Below are 22494 nucleotides of genomic sequence, written 5' to 3' on the forward strand. Positions count from 1 at the left end.
CTCATTTAGTTTAAGTTGTTCCGAAATTAAAGTTAGCCTTTCCTCCTCTGATATATCTGCAGGTTCCTTCTGGTATAAAGATATTATTTTAGAGACCACTCTTTCTTCCTCCAATTTGCGACTTTTGGATAAGATACTACCATAATTCCTCAAATATTGGCCAGTTTTAAATTTCAGAAGTTCCCAATTGCTACCAAAAGCATCCTCGCACTTTGCTTTATTCCAAAATTCCAATATTATTTTTTTATGTCTGACTTTACCACATTGTGTTGCAAAAGTGAACTGTTAAGTTTCCAGTCAGTCCCCATTCATTTCTATGAAAAGTGATCAGTGGCGCAGTGAGGCAAGCGAGAGCGCGATACTGGCGAAGCCATCTTTCCACTTCCGTGTCTTCCGGTCTAGCTTTAAACAGTGGCTCTTTTTTCCCTAGCTCTGAGACCTCGTGCACGCTAATAGCTGTACACGTTATACTTTGAGACAACCAGTCGCGAACATAGATTGATATGGTTACGAGCCTATGTTACGAGCGTGTGAGCTAAGGCATTGCAGTGGCAGAATGGGGTACAAGTCCGATAAGAATCAGACACATGATGCAAACTTAACGGAAATGTATTCTGTCACTGTATAGTATTCCTTTCACTTGTTTTTTTTTAGAAATAGGCTATAGGGCTAAATATAGGGCTATTCTAGATGGAACTCATCACATAGGTTGCTTTTTTTCTTCGTGATAAAAGTATGATTTCCAACGCATTGTATCGGATGAAATAAACAGTTAGCATGAACAGCTTCGTCTTTGTTCTCGGCAGGCAAAGAGTTAGTTATTTTGATACTGCCTGAAGGCAGTGTGAAGAAAGTAAGTTATGCTAAGTCTGCATTATGGAAGATTTCGGTTATCAAAATATGCCTGGCGAGAACAAAGACGAAGCTGTTCATGCTAAATCTACATCAGTGTAGAAAGATGGCCATGTGTTTTATATGTTCATCCTACAAAACCAAACGCCTATTAATGGATATAACGCGATATAACAAGACTTGGTAATAATGTAATAAATAAAAGCTTGAGAACTGTGTCTAAAATATACTTTATTGGACATTTGCCTTTGAAAGGGGAATATTCGAAGAACCATATAGGCTACAAGACGTTTCCATCAGATGTAAATGGGGGTGAAACATAGTCACTGAGGACCTTCATTGTCCCAAAAGCAGTCTGGCTTGATGACACGATCAACAAAAGAATAATGGGTGTGTTTAACAAAAGCTTCTGAAGGCAAGACTAATATTATTTAAATATAGGCCTATATAATTTCCTATTGTGGTTACCGGTTAAAGTATTAATCTTCGTCTTTGCTCCAGATAGACGTCAACAATCTATGCTCGCGCTTAACATATTATATTTGTCATCATGTCATGAACGTTTTTACGAAAAATCAAATCTGTTTTAAAATAACGGGAATAAACTATATTAACAACATTTCATGTATGTGTGACATTTGCTTAACTTGCTGCAACAGAGCAGGCAACTCAAGCCAGTTCTCCCTGTGCTCATTCAATATAAGTCTATGGCTCATTCAGCTCCATGTAAATCGGCTATCGGCCAATGTGAACTATTGTGCTCGTGCCCTGTTAGTATCCGCAAGCACATTTGCAGGCAACTTTTATTGACATAAGCAAATAAATGGGGTGCTAGTTTACCCATTTCGGATTGGTCTCAAACTTAGCAAAAATCGGGATAAATTATTCTATGAAAAAGCTAGTAGTATGAGCCACGTTCGAGAATCGAACAAAAATTATTGGGGGAGATAGTTTTGTAAATGTTGACACGAGTTATTAGAATAAAAACAACCGGAAGAGTCGGAAACTAACCGTAATGCAATACCACCTACATCCACCGGGTGTAGGTGGTAGGTGGCCGAGGGGCGAGGGGTGGGGGCTTTGTTTCTGCCGAGCCGGCTCCCAAAAAATATGGAACGCCGAGTTAGTCAAAATTAAATCAATAAATAAATAGGTAAATAAATAGATACATACATACATAAATAAATATGGCTATGGAATAAATTCTGAAATTAAAAAAAGATGGCAATAAATACAGTGCCCTCCAAAAGTATTGGAACAGTGAGGCGAATTCCTTTATTTTTGCTGTAGACTGAAAACATTTGGGCTTGACATCAAATAATGAACGTGAGACTAGAGATCAACATTTCAGCTTTTATTTCCAGGTATTTACATCAAGATCTGATGCACAAGTAAGAAACTAGAACCTTTTGTTTAAATCCACCCATTTGTCATCTGAACAGATATACTTATAACATATTTAAGTGAATAAGACTTAATATTTAGTTGCAAATCCTTTGCTTTCAATAACTGCAGCAAGTCTGTGACCCATTGACGTCACCAAACTTTTGCATTCTTCCTTTTTGATGCTTTCCCAGGCTTTCACTGCAGCCTCTTTCAGTTGTTGTTTGTTTTGTGGGGTTCCTACCTTCAGTCTCATCTTAAGCAGGTAAAATGCATGCTCTATAGGGTTTAAGTCTGGAGATTGACTTGGCCAGTCTAATACCTTCCATTTATTGCCCCTGATGAACTCCTTTGTTGTTTTGGCAGTGTGTTTTGGGTCGTTATCTTGCTGCATGATGAAGGCTCTGCCAATCAGTTTGGTTGCATCTTTCCTTAAATTGGCAGACAAAATGTTTCTGTAGACTTCCGAGTTCATTTTGCTGCTGCCATCATGTGTTACATCCTCAATGAAGATTAATGAGCCCGTCCCAGAAGAAGCCATGCAAGCCCAAGCCATGACGTTACCTCCACCGTGTTTCACAGATGAGCTTGTGTGTTTGGGATCATGAGCAGTTCCTTTCTTACTCCAAACTTTAGCCTTTCCATCACTTTGGTAAAAGTGAATCTTTGTCTCATCAGTCCATAAAACTTTGTCCCAGAATTTTTGAGGTTCATCTCTGTACTTTTTGGCAAATTCCAGCCTGGCCTTCCTATTCTTCTTGCTAATGAGTGGTTTGCATCTTCTGGTGTAGCCCTTGTACTTTTGTTCATGAAGTCTTCTGCGAACAGTAGATAGTGATACCTTCACTCCTGCCCTTTGGAGGTTGTTGCTGATCTCACTAACAGTTGTTTTGGGGTCTTTCTTTACAGCTCTCACAATGTTTCTGTCATCAACTGCTGATGTTTTCCTTGGTCTACCTGTTCGACGTCTGTTACTTAGTACACCAGTAGTTTTCTTCTTCTTCAGGACATTCCAAATGGTTGTACTGGCTATGGCCAATGTTTCTGCAATGGCTCTGATTGATTTTCCATCTTCTCTAAGACTCACAATTGCTTGTTTTTCATCCAAAGACAGCTCTCTGGTTTTCATGTTGTTTTCACATCTGAATACTGTCTGCATAGACAAAACCTATCTTACCAAATCTGAACCTGAGTGTAGACATTCAGTGGTATTTATTGATTGAATAATGTATGTAATAGGACACACCTGGGCAACAAAACACACCTGTCAGTCACATGTTACAATACTTTTGCTCACGTGACAAATGGGTGGGTTCGAACAAAAAGGTGATATTTTCTAATTTGTGCATCAGATCCTGATGTAAATACCTGGAAATAAAAGCTGAAACGGTGATCTCTGGTTTCACATTCATCGTCAAGCCCAAATGTTTTCAGTCTACAGCAAAAATAAAGGAATTGGCCTCACTGTTCCAATACTTTTGGAGGGCACTGTATATAAATATAGCATTATATAATTACATAGCTGAATCCATTTACCGACATCAATAAATAAATACATTTATTTATTTCAAAATGACGTTTTTGTAAAGACAACATTTATTTATTTCATGGGAATTTTACACGCCACATTTATTTCCACACTACATTTATTTCTGTGCTGTATTTATTTCAAATCTCACATGCAAACGAGAGGGGCGTGGTTATCGTCAGACCAACGCAGCAGATAGCTATGCTACCTGTATGGGGGTGACAGTGGAATCGCACTGCCGAACGGCATGGCTTGTCAGGATATATTATTTTGGCACAGATAGTAGATTTTGTAGAGGTACCTGGGCGGATAAGTGCTCTACAGAACATAGATATTGAAGTCTTAAATAGTTTGAGACTTATCGAGCACTGTTCGTGTGCAAGAAGATGTACAGATAGTGGGGGGTGATAAGCGCCAGGTAATGTTAGCTAACACAGCTAGCAACAAAGAAGACAATCACTGCCACCACCGCTACATCTGCTATTATGTGGATAACTAGGTCGATAAGGCACCTGATTATAACGATCTAGCCTCACCATTATGCCATGCATTACCATTTAGTGAGACGAGACCTGAAGTGAAGCTAGACCATTCCAGACATTACCCATACCTTTGGATTTACAGTAGGCTACTGCTTCAAATTGAAGTCAAGTTTCTTAACGCTTTGTTATTATTGGCAATTTAAAGTTGCAACTAACCAAGACGTGTCAAGACCAAGACCCATTCAACACGGTACACAATAACCAAACCCAGATATTAGGTACAGGTTTATGGAATTATTCAATATTAAATCAAACCACTACCACTGGACTCGTTTTAATGACCATTCAGTGACAAAACGGGTTTGGCTGTTCATATGTGCCAATACAGCACAACACTACTAGCTCTAAAGTAGCTAGCTCTAGCTGAAATGGCCACACTGATGTTGTCCTTATTATTTTGTCAGCTAGCTAGCTGGATAGCCAGCCACTTGGCCTACAGTTGCCGACTTCGAGACCGGTGATAGCCAACATACCACCTAGGAAGACATAGTGTTGGCAGTGATTGTTAGCTTTGCAGACGAGTTCCACGTCACACGAGCGAAAGCCATGTTTATAAAGGTAACTTCAGAGCAACCTCATAGCTATCAAAGATCAAGTCCCCACACGTAGGCTACTAAGTCACCGCCATCACTCCCATACAAAGGCAGAGACGACACAGACATTATGGGCAAAGCTTGTCTACATTGTATGCTTTTCGGCAGTGCGATGCCACTGTCACCCCCATACAGGTAGCATAGCTATCTGCTGCGTTGGTCTGACGATAACCATGCCCCTCTCATTTGCATGTGAGATGTGAAATAAATACAGCACTGAAATAAATGTGGAGTGGAAATAAATGTGGTGCGTAAAAGTCTCAAAAAATAAATAAATGTTGCATTAGGAAATAAAAGTCCCATGAATTAAATACATGTTGTCCTTACAAAAACGTAATTTTTAAATAAATAAATGTATTTATTTATTGATGTCGGTAAATGGATTCAGCTATATAATTATATAATGTTATATTTATATATTTATTACCATCTTTTTTTATTTCAGAGTTTATTTCATAGCCGTATTTATTTATGTATGTATTTATCTATTCATTTACCTATTTATTTATTGATTTAATTTTGGCTAACTCGTCGTTCCATAGAAAAAGACTCCCTGGAAGTCTTTTTCGACTTCCAGGTCACAACCTGGGAGGGAGGCAAGCCCCCACCCCTCGACTCTCGGCTTGAGGCAACAGCCCCGGTGGATGTAGTTGGTATTGCATTTCCGATTTTCTACCCGACTCGTCCGGTCGTTTTTATTCTATTAACTCCAGTCAACATATCGAAAACTATTTCCCCCAATAATTTTTGTTAGATTCTCGAACCTGGCTCATACTACTAGCTTTTTCATAGAATAATTTTTCCTGATTTTTGCAAAGATTGAAACCAATCCGAAATGGGTAAACTAGCAGCCCATTTATTTGCTTACGTCAAGAAAAGTTGCCTGGAAACGTGCTCGCGGATACGAACAATGAACGAGCACAAAAGGGAGCATCAGCAAATCGCTGATTTACCTGAGCTGAATGAGAACAAAGAGAAAGGATTTGATCATCTAAAGCTGCCTGCCTTTATTGTAGTTTTACAAATGGTTGCACATACATGACGGTTGTTTGTAGAGTTAATTTAAGTTATTTTAAAGCAGATTTAACCATTTTGTAATAAATGCTATTATGCACATGGCATGACAAACGTAATTATAGTAATCTAATTAGTTAAAATATCGTGGCATGTTATGGCTTCATTATATATTGTTGACATGTTATTCTGAGGCAAAGACAAAGATGAATAAATCATGTCTGATAACGTAAATATTGTTATGGTCGTTATATTGTTAGAACTTTAAGTCAGTTAACACCACAACGATGGCATTAACAATAAGCTAGTAATTGTAAACAACACTCATCATCATTGTAATAGTAAAGGTATAGGCTTAATTTGCTTTGCAAAGCTAGAACAACAACGGAGCCAGATATTCAGGTTTAAAGTTTATTTATCCGACACAATACATAAGCAGTTAAACTATAAACACAAAGCAAAAAGAACAACGTATAGGTCCTGCACGTATAATACTACAGTACTAATAGTATTTTTTTCCGTAAAGTTCTCATGTAGGCTATCTGCTTCTTGATCGGACTTGTATCACATTCTGACAGTTTTCTGCAATGCCTTAGCTCCAGCTCACAAGCTCGCGACTGGTTGTCGCAAAGTATGACGTATACAGCTAGTTGCAAGCATGCATGAGTTTCGGAGCTAGGAACAAGCTTCTGCGCAAGACCCAAGCCCCCCCCTTCGCCCCTCGGCTTGAAGCAACGGCCCCGGTGGATGTAGGTGGTATTGCATTACGGTTAGGTTTCCGACTCTTCCGGTCTTTATTCTATTAACTCCAGTCAACATTTACAAAACTATCTCCCCCAATAATTTTTGTTCGATTCTCGAACCTGGCTCATACTACTAGCGTTGGTCTCAAACTACAAGTTTAAGACCAATCCGAAATGTGTAAACTAGCACCCCATTTATTTGCCAACGTCAATAAAAGTTGCCTGCAAATGTGCTTGCGGATACTAACAGGGCACGAGCACAATAGTTCACATTGGCCGATAGCCGATTTACATGGAGCTGAATGAGCCATAGACTTATATTGAATGAGCACAGGGAGAACTGGCTTGAGTTGCCTGCCCTGTTGCAGCAAGTTAAGCAAATGTCACACATACATGACATGTTGTTAATATAGTTTATTCCCGTTATTTTAAAACAGATTTGATTTTTCGTAAAAACGTTCATGACATGATGGCAAATATAATATGTTAAGCGCGAGCATAGATTGTTGACGTCTATCTGGAGCAAAGACGAAGATTAATACTTTAACCGGTAACCACAATAGGAAATTATATAGGCCTATATTTAAATAATATTAGTCTTGCCTTCAGAAGCTTTTGTTAAACACACCCATTATTCTTTTGTTGATCGTGTCATCAAGCCAGACTGCTTTTGCGGGACAATGAAGGTCCTCGGTGACTAAATGTTTCACCCCCACTTACATCTGATGGAAACGTCGTGTAGCCTATATGGTTCTTCGAATATTCCCCTTTCAAACGCAAATGTCCAATAAAGTATATTTTAGACACAGTTCTCAAGCTTTTATTTATTACATTATTACCAAGTCTTGTTAGATCACGTTATATCCATTAATAGGCGTTTGGTTAGGATGAACATATAAAACACATGGCCATATTTCTACACTGATGTTAAATTGAAGGCAGTGTGAAGAAAGTAAGCTATGCTAAGTCTGCATTATGGAAGATTTCGGTTACCAAAATAACTATAAAGCTTTCTTTGCCTGGCGAGAACAAAGACGGAGCTGTTCATGCTAACAGTTTATTTCATCCGATACAATGCGTTGGAAATCATACTTATATCACGAAGAAAAAAAGCAACCTATGTGATGAGTTCCATCTAGAATAGCCCTATATTTAGCCCTATAGCCTATTTCTAAAAAAACAAGTGAAAGGAATACAATACAGTGACAGAATACATTTCCGTTAAGTTTGCATCATGTGTCTGATTCTTATCGGACTTGTACCCCATTCTGCCACTGCAATGCCTTAGCTCACACGCTCGTAACATAGGCTCGTAACCATATCAATCTATGCTCGCGACTGGTTGTCGCAAAGTATGACGTGTACAGCTAGTTGCAAGCGTGCACGAGGTCTCGGAGCTAGGGAAAAAAAGAGCCACTGTTTAAAGCTAGATCGGAAGACACGGAAGTGGAAAGATGGCTGCGTCCAGTCTCGCGCTCTCGCTTGCCTCACTGCGCAACTGAGCACTTTTCATAGAAATGAATGGGGACGCCATCTTGGAAGACAGAAGTAGCTGTTTCTAGTTATATTAACTCTATGGCAAGACCGGACGAGTCGGTCTGGAAAGATGGCGCGGTCCGTTAGGAGCTCTCGCTTGCCTCACTGCGCCACTGAGCACTTTTCATAGAAATGAATGGGACGCCATCTTGGAAGACATAAGTAGCTGTCTCTAGTTATATTAACTCTATGGAGGGAGGGCGGCGGGATCTCAAGCATGCGCAAGTCCAGTTCATAGTCCAATTCACCGCTTACAAGCATGCGATGTCCAAATTATCAACCGACTCGGTTCGAGTTATCTCGGGGTGTCGATCGGATTGTAGTTGGACCGCAATTATTAGAACAAAGGTGTTTACAAGAAACTGATAATTCTATTTCAGTCCAAATAAGCCAGTTATTCGAATCCATGTAAACGCAGTGACTGTGATTGTTTTGTACTTCGGCACAGGATGTGTACACTAGAGCAGTGGTTTTCAAACTTTTTTTTCGGCGACCCACATTTTCAAATTGACAAACCATTGCGACCCAAATGATATGAAAAGGGGTGTTTGCAAATGTACAATTTCCCTACCGTTATTATTTATTTGTTCAAGTTTTAACATAATAATTAGTTCTAAAGTATCTACGACACCACAGCTGCACAGTCTGTGTTTGATGTGATGCTAGTTCGTAAAGAAAGATAGGTAGGCCCTACCTCCACATTTAATGCGAGCGCGCGCAGCACGCGAGGCAACATTTTGGGCCTTTATTTGAGCGCAAAATAGTTTTTGAGCTTTATGTTAAATAAACACAGCTGTTTTTTCATTTGTAAAACCTTGTCTTGTGAAGGTGATGTCTTTTTGCCTAAATTTGTTTGCCCCACCCTTACGTTTCTTAATCTGGTTTTCCATAGTTATTCTTCTACCGGTGCTCCCGATGGCCAGTCCGCTACTGCGGGGCTGTGCCGCGGTGGTGGATTTTCAAGTCATATCATTTAAATTCTCGTGCTGTCAGGGGGTGCTGCAGCACCCTCAGCACCCCTAGTTCCCGCGGCCATGCATATGTATGTATTTGTTTGAAGCTCATGATCCGATGTTTCTGGTTGGACTTGGACCTCTGTTGACTTGTCTGGCTTTGGCACACGCGTTCTTTTAGTACCTTTTCTGAAGCCAGGCTAACATAACGACTTAACTCCGAAACTCGACATACTTTTATACTGTTTATATTCCGTATTTATTCTACGAGCTACATGTGACTGTGCTATCCTTCCAAACTTCTTCTTCTGCAGGTAGGCTACGTCCGATTACAGCACCTAGCACCAGCTTGTTGCGCAATCATTTCAAAATAAAAGAAAATACCATATAAAACGGGAAATAAGCAGGAAACAAAGCACTATTAGAAAATAGTTGTGAAGTCATTTACAAAAACCTATGACAAAATAATTATGAAAACATATTTGCCGACCCAATTTTCATCCCCCTTGACCCACCCAGACTCTGAAAAACTTTGCACTAGAGCTTTGTATTTTTTTTAAACCATGAACTTGTTTGTTTTCATTCATCTACAGGGTTTACAATTGCGACCATTTTGGTTGCATATTCCCCCGAAAGCACTTCCAAAGAGCTATTTTGTCAAGTGACAAGCTAACTAGCGCACAAAATTTATAATATTAAAATTGTAGTTGTGGTGCTCCTTAATATTCGGTGGGTGCTCCAAATTGTTTGCGTTAATGAAGGCAGAAATGGTTATTAGTTAACTAAATCTGAGCTGTAACTGGTACGGGTCTCAAATTTCATTATATTAGGTAAAACTGCATGTCAAAGGCATCTTTTTAAGGGTCTGTTGAATTTCTTTTTATATAAGTCTAAGTCAAAATGCCTATCCTTAGGTGGATAACAACAAAATAAATGTTCTGTAAGACAATTATCACAGACTTTCATTGATGTATTTTTATTATTAATGTATATATTTATATTTTTTTACAGAACGACTGTATTTTGCTACACTGAGAAGCAAGCCCAAAAGCACAACAAACACGCACTACTTTTGCACGGATGACGAATTCATTTATGAAAAGTAAGTTTATTTTATATTCACTTATTGTGTTTCAATGTTGCTGTTTTTCGTAGCAACCAGGCATGCAAACTTGTCACCAAATCAAACCAAAATTGCAGTTGTGAATCAATCCGTGTATCATTCATATTTTAATTTTTCAATTGAGAATCTAAAACCAACAAACAAAATACATTAACAGGCCACGGGTCAAACTTGACCTTGCTTTCCACCTCGTCTTCCTTGACAGCAACACTTTTAGTTCCTCTAAACAAGATAAGACTCCATTATTCTTCCTTGAGGCTAGCAAAACTGAATCCAGCCAACAAGACAGTATAAGTGCAACACACAGAGGTCAATAACCCAAAAAGTTAATAACTTCCACGACACACAAAAAAAATAAAAATACAATTGTGCCGTGGCCTGTTTTTGTTAGTATTCATATTATATTTCTTCTTCTCCATGAAATGGTTCTATCCTCGACCCGATTAAAAAAAAATTGGCCCAATGATACAACAGGTCACTCACTACTCCCTGACCGCTAATGGTCCACATATGCCCATAGGTGGCACTATAAGCCATGCCCAAAGTCTACATGATTTCCCCTGCGCCCCATTACCCCAAAATGCCTGAAAATGTGTATACATGCCTTATTCCTCAAGGGGAACAAAAAAGCCTCAGGGACCCATAAAGTCCGCCATGACAGATTTTACTGTTCTGTCCAAATTTGGTACAACCTTCAAAACCATTCTCCTAATGAACCATAGATCCAATCGACTTGAAATGTATTACAGATGTGTAGAATACATGTCTTTATATAGTGTGAAATGGGATAAGAAATGCAATACAAAATGGCTGAAAGGGGTGTATTTATGTAAATGTCCACATTGCCTCAATATCTTTATGTCAATAAATCAAATATAATTTTGACTTATGATTTTTCAAACCTAATAGGGTTCAAGAAGACATCATTCTGAACTACCTTGCGTAATTTCACCTTGTTATGTCAAAAGATCACTGAATTACAGCTGTTTAAACTCTGGCCGAATTTAACAATGCATGCTACAGGAAAAATTGCTTCCTTTTTTAAACAGTAACTGACCTTGTCTCCTCCCAACCCTGAAAATAGCTCAAAGGGCTGGGATGGTGTCCTAAAAAGTGTAAGGTCACAGGTTCAAATCCAGGCACAGTGTTTGGGCCTGTCATAATTTTGATTATCTGTTTAGTTAAACAGGATGACTTCATTCTGAAGTACCATATGCAATTTCCCCTTGATATGTCAATAGATGACTGAATTACAGCTGCTTAAACTTTGTCCCAAAGCTATTACTCTGCCTTTATTATTAATGTAAACTCAACTGTTGTGTAGCAGAGAGGATAGAGGGGCTGACTTGAAACCACATGCTTTTGAGTTTGAATCTCCATTCAGCCTGTTGTTGTTTGCCAAACATGAAGTAATGTTGGTCTATTATTGTCCAATTCTTGATCTTCTACAATGTAAATGTTTATAATATTCTGCATCGCTGCTTGCAGCTATATTTTTACTTTAGTTTTTTGTACATAAGCATAAAATGGAAAGTACAAAAAACAAAACGTATTTGTGAAAATGCAAACAATGTTTTTTTTTCATTTTCTGATTTAGGTGTTTTCCACAAATTAGAAAACAATTTGTAGTGGTGTGTGTGTGTGTGTGTGTGTGTGTGTGTGTGGGGGGCTGTCGCCCCGTGTCTGACCGGGTAGTGGTGGTTCAAAATATTTCCTTTGTTAATAATTAGTTTCACAGAACTTTATAACATTAAATATTAATAAAAAATGATTCACACCTTCACAAAATCCACGCGCCCAACCTAAAATCCACACATTTAACACCCTATACAAAATTCATAACCCATTCAAATTTCTTTATCTTTATCTTTATAGTCAACAAATATACAAAAATGACATTATTTATAATAAGTTTATTAGATCCACAGCTGCTGCATATAGTGTTTTTACCTCAATAAGCCAACTGCATTTTACCGCAAACTTGCGACTAGTTAACTTTCTAAAGAAGGCACTTGTTTGCTAAAGGTCGGGTAGGGACTCCAACATTAACACACTGACAACATTGTATTCAGAATATAAAATATTTTTTATAGCACTTTTTAATTGTGTGATTGTGTAAAGGTGTTCACGACATACCAACCTTTCATGAACTTCCATCTTCTCTGCATCAAATTGGCCAAGCTTCAACGCTTCCAGGGAGGATCTCGTTTTAATGGAAACAGACGTGGTGTGCACGGAGGGGAGAGGCTGTGTGTGTGTGTGTGTGTGTGTGTGAGAGAGACTCGTGAGTGACAGAGAGACGGAGGGAGAGCAGGGAAAGGAAATGCAGCTGAACGAATACGCTGCGTGTTTTATATAGCAAAAATAAATATTGAAAAGAATAACAAAATGCAATGTGGCGGCCGGTGTTGATTCTGTGGCGCACCGCCACAAATTAGTTTGTGTGGGAAACACAGACTGAGGTTTCTCAGTTGAATAATGAAAGGGTTTTTGAATGGGGTTAAGCTCTGCAAAGACAGTGACGGTTAATGAAATGAGAACCACGCCTTCTGAGTCATCAAAAATAGTGAAGACTAAAGGGGGCCATCTCTATTAAACAAATGTTGTCGGATTATTCTTGCTTGGTTGTGATCTTCGGGATCCATCTCCCAAGGTTGGGGGGAAAATGTCAAGCTCACTGGAAATTAACATTACCTTGGCAGTTTTTCTTTTAGTTGTAGTAAAATAAGTAATTGGATGAATTCAATTTAATTGTTGGCAGGATTTCAATCCAATAACTATATTTTGCCATGATTAATTTTCAACAAATACAGCTGAAAGGAAATAATTACATTAACTCAAATAAGTAAGTGAAATGTATTCACATTGGTTCAACTCAAACTTTTCTATTTATTGAAAATGAAATCTCTCACTAAACGCACAAGAGACTAAACCTGGTTGCTGTTTTTATTCAAAATGTGTACACACACTGAGAAGGACATTTAAACATGTATATAAAAAAGTGAAGATTGCACTTAAAAATCTAGAAGGATCCATGACGTCAAATAAACAAAGATCAGGAAACGTAATAAAGGTCAACAAAATAAGGCAAGCCTGACAAAATAAGGACAATGTTGCCCCATTATGCAAACTTGATTTTCCCCAAAAAAGAGGAAAGTGCAGCTTAATTCTGAGGTTAAGGTTAAGATCCATCACATAAACCAAACCAAAAATCACTTGTAAAGTACTGATACCATCTCAGGCAAAGATGACACAGAAAAAGGTAGGTTTAACATAAATGTACCAACAATGGACACATGGGATTCTTTTCTTATGCAAACAATTTAATTTGTATTTACTGTACCTTTGCATTCAGCTTGTGTCCATCCAAATTAATTGACTTTCTGGAAAAACTCAAAGGTGTGCTTGAGGTTGTCTGGAAAGCTTAGATCAAGGGCATTAATGAGCCCAAACAGAATGATCTACCCCACAATGACACTGCCCACATTTCTCTGGACTTTGATGCTTTCCATCACAATTCCCACATCGTCTGGCACTCCATCTCGTCAGATCATTTAAATCCCCATGACTGTGTTTGCGATGTCCTTCTCTGCATCTTCAGAATCAGAAAGGGATTTATTCGCCATTAAAGTTTGCACAGACAAGGAATTTACATTGTCAGGAAGGTGCATACAATAAACATATAGGAATCTTAAATTTAAATATGTGGTCTAACAAACAAAAAAAGTAGAATAGAATAAAAATTGTATATACAATAAAATAAAGTTTTTTTTAATAGTATAAGTTGCAGTTATTTACAATATAAAATACAAATATTACAAAAGATACAGTATTGTAATGTAGTGCAAAATGCAAATTGTTTTAAGACATTAAGTCATTAAAGTCAATGTAAACTCTTGGCCTTGTTGAGGAGGCCAACAGAGGAGGGGAAGAAACTGTTTGTGTGGCGTGAGGTTTTGGTCCTGATGGACCGCAGCCTTCTGCCGGAGGGGAGTGTCCAGGGTGGGAGGAGTCGGCCACAATCTTCTTTGCTTGCCTCAGGGTCCCCAGATTGCAGCCAATTACCTTCTCCGCAATGCAGATGATACGCTGCAGCCTACAGTGGCAGCAGCAGTGGCAGCAGCGTACCAGATGGTGATGGAGGAGGTGAGGACGGACTCAATGATGGCTGTGTAGAAGTGCACCATCATTGTCTTTGGCAGGTTGAAATTCTTCAGCTGCCGCAGGAAGTACATCCTCTGTTGTGCTTTCTTGGTGAGGGAGCTGATGTTCAGTTCCCATTTGAGGTCCTGGGAGAGGATAGTACAGGAAGCGGAAGGACTCCACAGTATTGACTGGGTAGTCACACAGGGTGATGGGGGTGAGTGGGGCTGTATTCTTCCTGAAGTCCACAAACATCTCCACTGTCTTTAGAGCATTGAGCTTTAGGTTGTTCTGGCTGCACCAGGTCACCAGGTTGTCCGCTTCCCACCTATAATCAGACTTGTCTCCACCAGCAGGGCCTGATTAAGACATTTTGAGGCCTGGGGGTAATTACCAGGATGAGGCCCCTATATCGCCCCGACATGACACGCCCACAAACCCACGCCAGGTGCACTGACACATCAGTGCTTTAAAGTCCACAGAACCACTCTATAAATATGATCAGTTTAAACATGTGACTCACCATCATCACATCAGTGATATTAAAAGGTCAGTTTTCTGCTCTTTCTCAATGCAAACTCATCAATGAGCTCTTCAAAAGTAGAGATCAAGTTGAAAGAAAAGAAAGAAGTTGGTGCAGTATGTCATGCTCTATTGAGTAGGGATGCACCGAATCCAGGATTCGGTCGACTATTGGGCTTTTGGACGGGATTCGGTTTCGGCCGAACCTTAAATGTTTTATCCCACCGAACCCAAACCCTACGCTTGCACTACGCCGGTTACGCTGATCGAAATACTGACGCCGCGGTTGAATTCGGGAATGTGTTTTTGTAGCTATGTGGTCCGTTCAAGGTAGTAGGAGAGAAAGTGAAAATGGAACTCAAAAGCAGAAAAAGTGTTGTGTGCAGTGGCGATTTCTTTAAGACTGCAATGGAAGCTCAGCTTCCCCTAAAATATCAAAAAACTGATTTACATTTGGTGCTTAACCCGAACCTAATAGCCTACCTAGTCAAGGTTTTGATGTGAGTTGAAATCGGAACTTCACATTAATGCTAGCGCGCATGGCGCGCAAGCGGAAATTTTTACATTAATTTCAGTGCAAAATAGATTTTTTTAGGGTTATGTAGCCTAGCCTAATATGAACATTACGTTGGAGTCATATTCTTAGCTATATTTTCCGGAAATTACAACCCAAATGTTTACCTGAAAGATTCAGTGCTTTTGAGAAAACATATTGTTCCCACCGTTGCAGGAACCTAGATTTATGAAGTGACAGATCTTTCTTTTTTTACCTGGCTTTTTCAGTTCCTCCTGGCATCTTTTTCCCTTCCATTGTATTCTTCTCTGGACGCTCAGCATCTCTGGGAGTGAATGGAGCAGTGGGCTGGCCTGGACGCTGGGTTTCTGCTTGATGATTGGAGGGTGTGTCGAAAGACTGCATCTCCTTTTGATTTACAACGATTTTGTACTATAAAAGTTGCCAAAGATATTCGAGTTTAGTCCCATCGCGGATTTTGGCCACACTCTCTGCTTTCCTTGCCCGGAAATTTTCGCACATAAATTTTGTTTTCACTCTGAATTTTTCTAATGTTAGGCGCGGTGCCGTTGACTCACTCGACATCGGGCAACCTGAGGCCCCCCTGGTGACGAGGCCCGGGGCTGCAGCCCCTAAAGCCCATTGTCTTAATCCGTCCCTGTCCACCAGAGATGAACCCAATGAGGGTGGTGTCGTCCGCAAACTTCAGGAGTTTGATGGTCGGATGACTGGAGGTGCAGCTGTTGGTGTACAGGGAGAAGAGCAGAGGAGAAAGGGCGCAGCCCTGAGGAGATCCGGTGCTGATGGACCAGGATTCAGAGACTTGTGTTCCCAGGTTAACGCACTGATTCCTGTCAGACAGGAAGTCTTTGATCCACCTGCAGGTGGAATCAGGCACGTTCAGCTGGGAGAGCTTGTCCTAAAGCAGGGCGGGGATGATGGTATTGAAGACAGAGTTGAAGTCCACAAACAGGATCCTTGTGTAGGATGTTGGGGAGTCCAGGTGCTGTAGGGTGAAGTGGAGGACCATGTTAACTGCATCGTCCACAGACCTGTTGGCTCTGTAGGCAAACTGCAGGGGGTCCAGCAGAGGGTCTGTGATGGATTTAAGGTGTGCCAGCACCAGGCGCTCAAAAGACTTCATTACCACAGAGGTCAGGGCGACAGGTCTGTTGTCATTATGTCCTGTTGGCCTTGGCTTTTTGGGCACAGGGATGGTGGTGGAGGACTTGAGACAGGCTGGCACATGCCATGTCTCAAGGGAGGTGTAAAAGATGTAGGTAAACATCGGAGACAGCTAGTCAGCGCAGTGCTTGAGGGTGGCTGGAGAGACAGAGTCCGGCCCAGCTGCTTTGCGCGGATTCTGCCTCTTGAAAAGTCTGTTAACTTCACCCTCCTGAATGGAGAGAGTTGTCACTGTAGAGGGGAGGAGGCCTCCTGGGTGAGAAGGGGTAGTTCAGGACAGTCCGATTGTCTTTCAAATCTGCAGTATAACTCTGGTTTAGCTGTAAACCAGGGTTTGTCATTGTTGTAGCTCACCCTGGTGCGTGTTGGTATACGGCAGTCCTCACAGAAGCTGATGTATGATGTCACAGCCTCTGTGAGCTCATCCAGACTATTGGTAGCAGTCGTGAACGTGTCCCAGTCGGTGCAGTCCAAGCATGCCCGCAGATCTTCCATAGCTTCACTGGTCCACTGTTTCGATGTCCTCACAGCAGGCTTACAGCGCTTTAGCTTCTGCCTGTATGCAGGAATCAGGTGGACCATGGCGTGGTCAGAGTGACCCAGTGCTGCTCGGGGGACCGCATGGTATGCTTTGCTGATTGTAGAGTAGCAGTGATCCAAGGTGTTTCCTGCATTGTCTGCAGGGTTTTTCCTGAATAGAGAAAATGTTGGCGCTCGCCAAAGCCCTTTTCCCGAGCGCCAATGACATATCCCGAGCGCCAAAGGCAATGAAAAAAAGAAATAAAACGTGTGCAATGTATGTCAGCGAATATATTCTAAATAATATGTTTCAAGTTGGCTACAGCCGAACCCTCGTTCTGTTTTGATCAATAGTAACCGAGTTGATAAGCGTGTCTTCTTGTCTGATCAATACACAACTGTGAGGTGCGCGAATGGACAGAATGGCCACTAAACAGTCGTTCCGCTGTGAGGGCCAGCCCTTCATTTGAATCAAGTGTGTTGGAGCAGGGAAAGATCTAAAACATGCAGGACAGGGGGTACTTGAGGACCAGGGTTGAAATCACTGGGCTATGCTACTGACCATTTACAATAAGTTGTTACGTCAATTATTAATTGGCAGCATTTATGCCATTTAGAACATACTTTGTGAGTGTAGGGTGTCTTTAAGTAGCCTAACTTTATTACTGGGGGGGGGGGGGGGGAGATGCCCATACACTTGGGAATAAATACATTGATAAGAAAAAAAAAAGAAAAAAAAGAATATATATATATATACATACATATATTTGGAGCACCGAAGACTAGGGCTGCCACTAACGACTATTTTTCTATCGATTAATTTGTAGACTATTTTTTCGATTAGTTGATTAATCTAAACGATTAATTAAAAAATCAACAAAAAAAAAAAGAATTTTTGGACCATTTCAGTTCATTTTATTTTGAAAACAACAAACTGTATATGTAATTGACAAACAAACAAAGGCTTACAAATTAAAGTGCAAAACTGTAGGTTTAAACTATCAACTCCAACGTTAATTAAAATATTTAGATAAGGTACATAACATATCCCAACATACACGAACACACACCCCTTTTAAACCAAAAATTCCAAGGTGCTGGTTCTGGGTTGGTGCTTATGCCAATTCGGTAATGATTCGATAGCAATACTCGCCAATTATCTAAGAACCAGGTAGTGTGCATTTACCACACACTAGAGCCGGACGTTAGGGCTAACGTCTTTAAACCACTTCATAGGCCTCCATTGTCCTAGCAACGCGCCATGGTTACATGGTTACGGTTAACAAGTTAGCTAAATAGAAAGAGAAAGGAAACTTCCGGAGCCGGCGATTGTCATGGTAATGCTCAAACAGTCATTGCGGTAAGCTAATTCTGATGCGAAATAAAACATGTGGGAACACAGCCTGTTACACCTGAATCTGGACAATTTGATTATACCTCTGCCTTCTACTATCGAAGGATGGGAGGCCGACCTGAAAAAAAGGCCTCAAATAACGTAAACTAGCAAATTTAGCTACTTTAGCAACTCTGTTGCTATGGACGGCGGGTGAAGCGATGAATAACCTGAAAAGCTCAGAGTCTAATCAGTAGCTAGCTACCTCCACCACAATAAAGTCGGTCGCGTTTTAATAAAGGAGGTGGGACACAACCTTGTCTACCTTAAAGCAGACATAGAGCCTAGTCAGAGCCTCAAAGTCCCACATCACCGGTCCTGGGTTTTAGTTTCATCGTCAGGTGAAATAGAAATGACTGGGTGCTCATGTGTTGCTGGACGAGGACACTACTAACCCACAAAAAATCGTATATGAACACTTGCATCCCACCTTTACTGGCAGTACTGCAACTAAATCTATGGAGGTCTTTCGTAGCCCAAACACAAAGTAGGATGTGGATTTCCTCCGTCAGCTTTTTGTCCACAAAATGAAATGAGTACACATACGATAGTGTTTTGGGTGGTCTCTTCAAGGCTAGGTTTTTCAGCTACATTCTGTTGTAGGACTCATCTGTTGGCAGGCGATGGAAACTACGGTTTGTCACAACAACAATCCCTTTTTGTTGTGGGTGTGTGTTCAACACACTGTCGTGGAAGCTACAGATTTAGCTAAATCTGGTTGTTAGCTGTAGTAAAGCCGCGAACAGCACAACAGGTAGCCTACCAGAGCTCCGCAATGACATTTTTATAACAATAATAATAACAATCAAATTACAACATATGTTTAAAAACAAACCAGTTTTAGTAAAATTGTAGTTGAAATTACTTAAGAAAGAATCACTGTTGACGGCTGGCTGGGACTAACGTATAGCAAACCGCAACTTCCGCTACTCACCGGAAGTTGCACCCATAATCATTTCTACAGTAGACCCCCTGAGAATAAGGTGGATAATGAATTGAAGCGTTTTTTGTATTTTATAATATATATTTTTTTTTAAGATGCGTCGATTTAAAATATTGATTTCGACGCATTTTCAGCGTCGACGAATCGCGGCAGCCCTACCGAAGACCCATTTTGACCCAGGAAAAACCCTGGTCTGTATTTGGGGAGTTCTTGAGTGAGATTTCCTTTGTTAAAGTCGCCTAGCACAAAATCCAAGGAATCCAGATTTTTGTGCTCCCACACTCAGTATCTGGCTGGCGAGCACAAGTTGAGCCTCGTTGACGCTAGCCTACGCCGACCAGAATGAATGATGCAAACTCAAGTGGTGAGTAAAAAGATCTACAGTTAATACAAAATTATTTCAGATCAGGAGAACAGTGCTGCAGAATCACTGTCACATCTTCGCACCAGCCACTGTTAATGAAAAAACAAATACCACCGCCTTTCGTTTTGCCAGAAAACAGGGTCACGATCCGCTCTCAGCAGTTTGAAACTTGCGAGCTGTAGCGCAGAGTCTGGGATCAGTCCACTCAGCCATGTCTCTGTAAAGCACAAAACGGAAGATAAATGAAAGTCTCAGTTTTTCCACACCAGTAGCTGAAGTTCATCCGGTTTGTTGCTCATTGAATGCACGTTGGAGAGAAATCTCGCCGGTAACGCTGTGTGTGCCCCACGCAGACGGAGTCGCACCAGTGCACCGGCTCGTTTGCCCCCTACGACGCTTCGCTGCTAGGACAAAGCCGAGGGTGGCTTTGACTATAATTCCCACTAATTCTGCCGCTGGAAGCAGAAAAGTGGGAAATAAATCCACAGGAGTTGTAGTCCTGATGTTTTGAAGTACTTCTTTTGTTAGAGAACCCTGGAAATCTTGGCAAAACACTAAATTAACAGACAAAACAAGATAAAAAAGTGTGCACCTAACGACCGAGGCAGCCTTTATCGGCGCCATCCACTTCCGCTGCTGTGCTAACCCAACGGCAAACCCAGCTAGTTCACACAATCAACGATAACATTATTATTATGAGCATTTTGGGCATTTTAAGGTGCCAGATGCGGGAAAAACCGAACAGTGATTTTTACTGCGTACCCCTGTGTGAAATGTATGGATTACCTGATGGAGACCCATGCAAAATTGGTTCGATTCCAGGCTCTGGCAAGAGTATTGTTAGGACCCGATGTTAGTTTCCTCAAGGATCACAATGACTTGTTTAAAGACTTGTTGTTCTTGTTGGTTAGTGGTAACTGATTTAAATTGTTGTACTCGCTGTGAAATACTGTTACTTGCTTTTCCACAGGTACACTTGCATTTATAGCGATTCGTGTTGTTTAATTGTAACCTCTTTAACTACATGCTCTTATGGTTCATCCCTTTGGCACTTATTTTGATTATTCACAATGTGTGCTTCATGTTTTGGCTACCCGCAATGTTTTGGGGCTATCTTGTTATAATCGGTGACCTATGCACTTTGTAAAGCTTTCTCTTGGAAGTCGCTTTGGATAAAATGGTCTGCTAAATGAATAAATGTAAATGTCAGCATAGAGCGTACATATCCGGAAGTAATGATGCCTGTTTCACCAAATAAGGAAGTGTTTTCCGCATAACCCCTATTGCAACAATTACGTGTACAATATAGCGAGGTAGCTGACTTCACTTCTCATAAATTTGCCTTTCATCAACCCGAAGTTCTTGTGCTCCAGATCTGTTGCTGCTAGTGAGTGCTTTCTGCACAGCTTTCTGTTTGAAAGCTGAAGTGTAAGAACGTTTTGGCATGCTGCTGATTTCATACAATGTAGACACGCGCGGCTTGAATTTGACCCTAGGCTTTGTGTTTGACCTACTTGTCTATTCTTTGTTTGTATATGGCCACATTGCAGCTACAATTCACTAAATCTCTCTTACTAATTAAACACCGCCCTCGAATAAACGCAGCACCAAAAATTATCATTGTGTCATAAACGCCGCGGCATTTAATCAAAGAAATACTGTATAAGAACTGAATATAATCTGGTAATGTCTGGACATTCCTTCAGTGTCAATTGAGAACATAAACTAGCCAAGGGATATAGATTACACTCAGCAAAAAAAAGAAATTAACACATGTAAATATTTGTATAAACATACGATTCAACTAAGGAATAATAAGTGACACAGACATGTGACCAGCAGACATGTATTAATGGTCCCTGAACAAATGGGGGATCAAAATCTAAAGCAAGTCAGTATCTGATGTAGCCTGGTCCTAACCAGACCTTCGTACATTTAATTTTGTACAGAGGCTCTGGGATCGCTCCATTGACGAGCATTAACTTCCTTGAAGGCGGGTACTCTGTTGAAGTTAGTAAACTATTGGATATGCCCAGAGACACTTTGATCTGCCATAACCAATCGCTAGCGTTCACCTTAGCCAACTCCTTCACCACTACTGTAACAGAGCTATCTGGGAAATCAAACTTTTCCCGAACCCTGTGGGGAGGAGGGCCACAACATCATGGCCACCAACAAAACTCAGCAAGGATTGTTCTTGCTCCGGCTTTAACTTCTGGATATTCGGTGGCGTTGCCACAACGGACCAAATAGCTTTGCTCACATATTTGTCCGCTGCCATTACTGATCTACAACTCAAACTAGCGCACAACATCAACGTCATCGTTATCAGCCACTCCCTCTGTTCGCTGATTCGACTTTAAAAAAAGTTGATTAGAGAAAACCGACTTATATGCCGAATTCCCAGACCTAGTACAGAAGCAAAATGAAAATTGAGCGGAAGTACCTAGGAGGGCAGAGCCAGGCTATATCTGATGTGGCCACCAGCTGCATTAAGAACTGCAGTGCATCTCCTCCTCATAGACTGCACCAGATTTGGATTTTGGTGTTTCAACACCCATTGACACTTTCCTGATGTATGACTATGTTTAGCCTGTGTTCTGCACCTCTCTTCCACCAACCGTCTCTGGAGTAGGGGATCCCT

At 40.6% G+C, this 22494-nt stretch overlaps 1 protein-coding gene and 1 pseudogene across 10 annotated transcripts in view; one reads left to right on the forward strand and one right to left on the reverse strand.

Moving 5' to 3' along the window:
• Positions 1-22494, forward strand: part of cdc14ab (cell division cycle 14Ab) — a 169015-nt gene that overhangs the window by 32600 nt on the left and 113921 nt on the right. For all 10 annotated transcript variants that reach the window (XM_084692546.1, XM_084692552.1, XM_084692551.1 and 7 more), the window contains one exon: positions 10156-10246. In XM_084692546.1, the coding sequence (XP_084548672.1) occupies positions 10156-10246 (91 nt within the window). The remainder of the gene's footprint in view (positions 1-10155; positions 10247-22494) is intronic.
• Positions 19810-20474, reverse strand: LOC146221020 (uncharacterized; annotated as a pseudogene).

The sequence above is a fragment of the Hypomesus nipponensis genome, chromosome 26 (assembly GCF_054491055.1).
Source record: "Hypomesus nipponensis isolate SF chromosome 26, ASM5449105v1, whole genome shotgun sequence".
Classification (NCBI taxonomy): Eukaryota; Metazoa; Chordata; class Actinopteri; order Osmeriformes; family Osmeridae; genus Hypomesus; species Hypomesus nipponensis.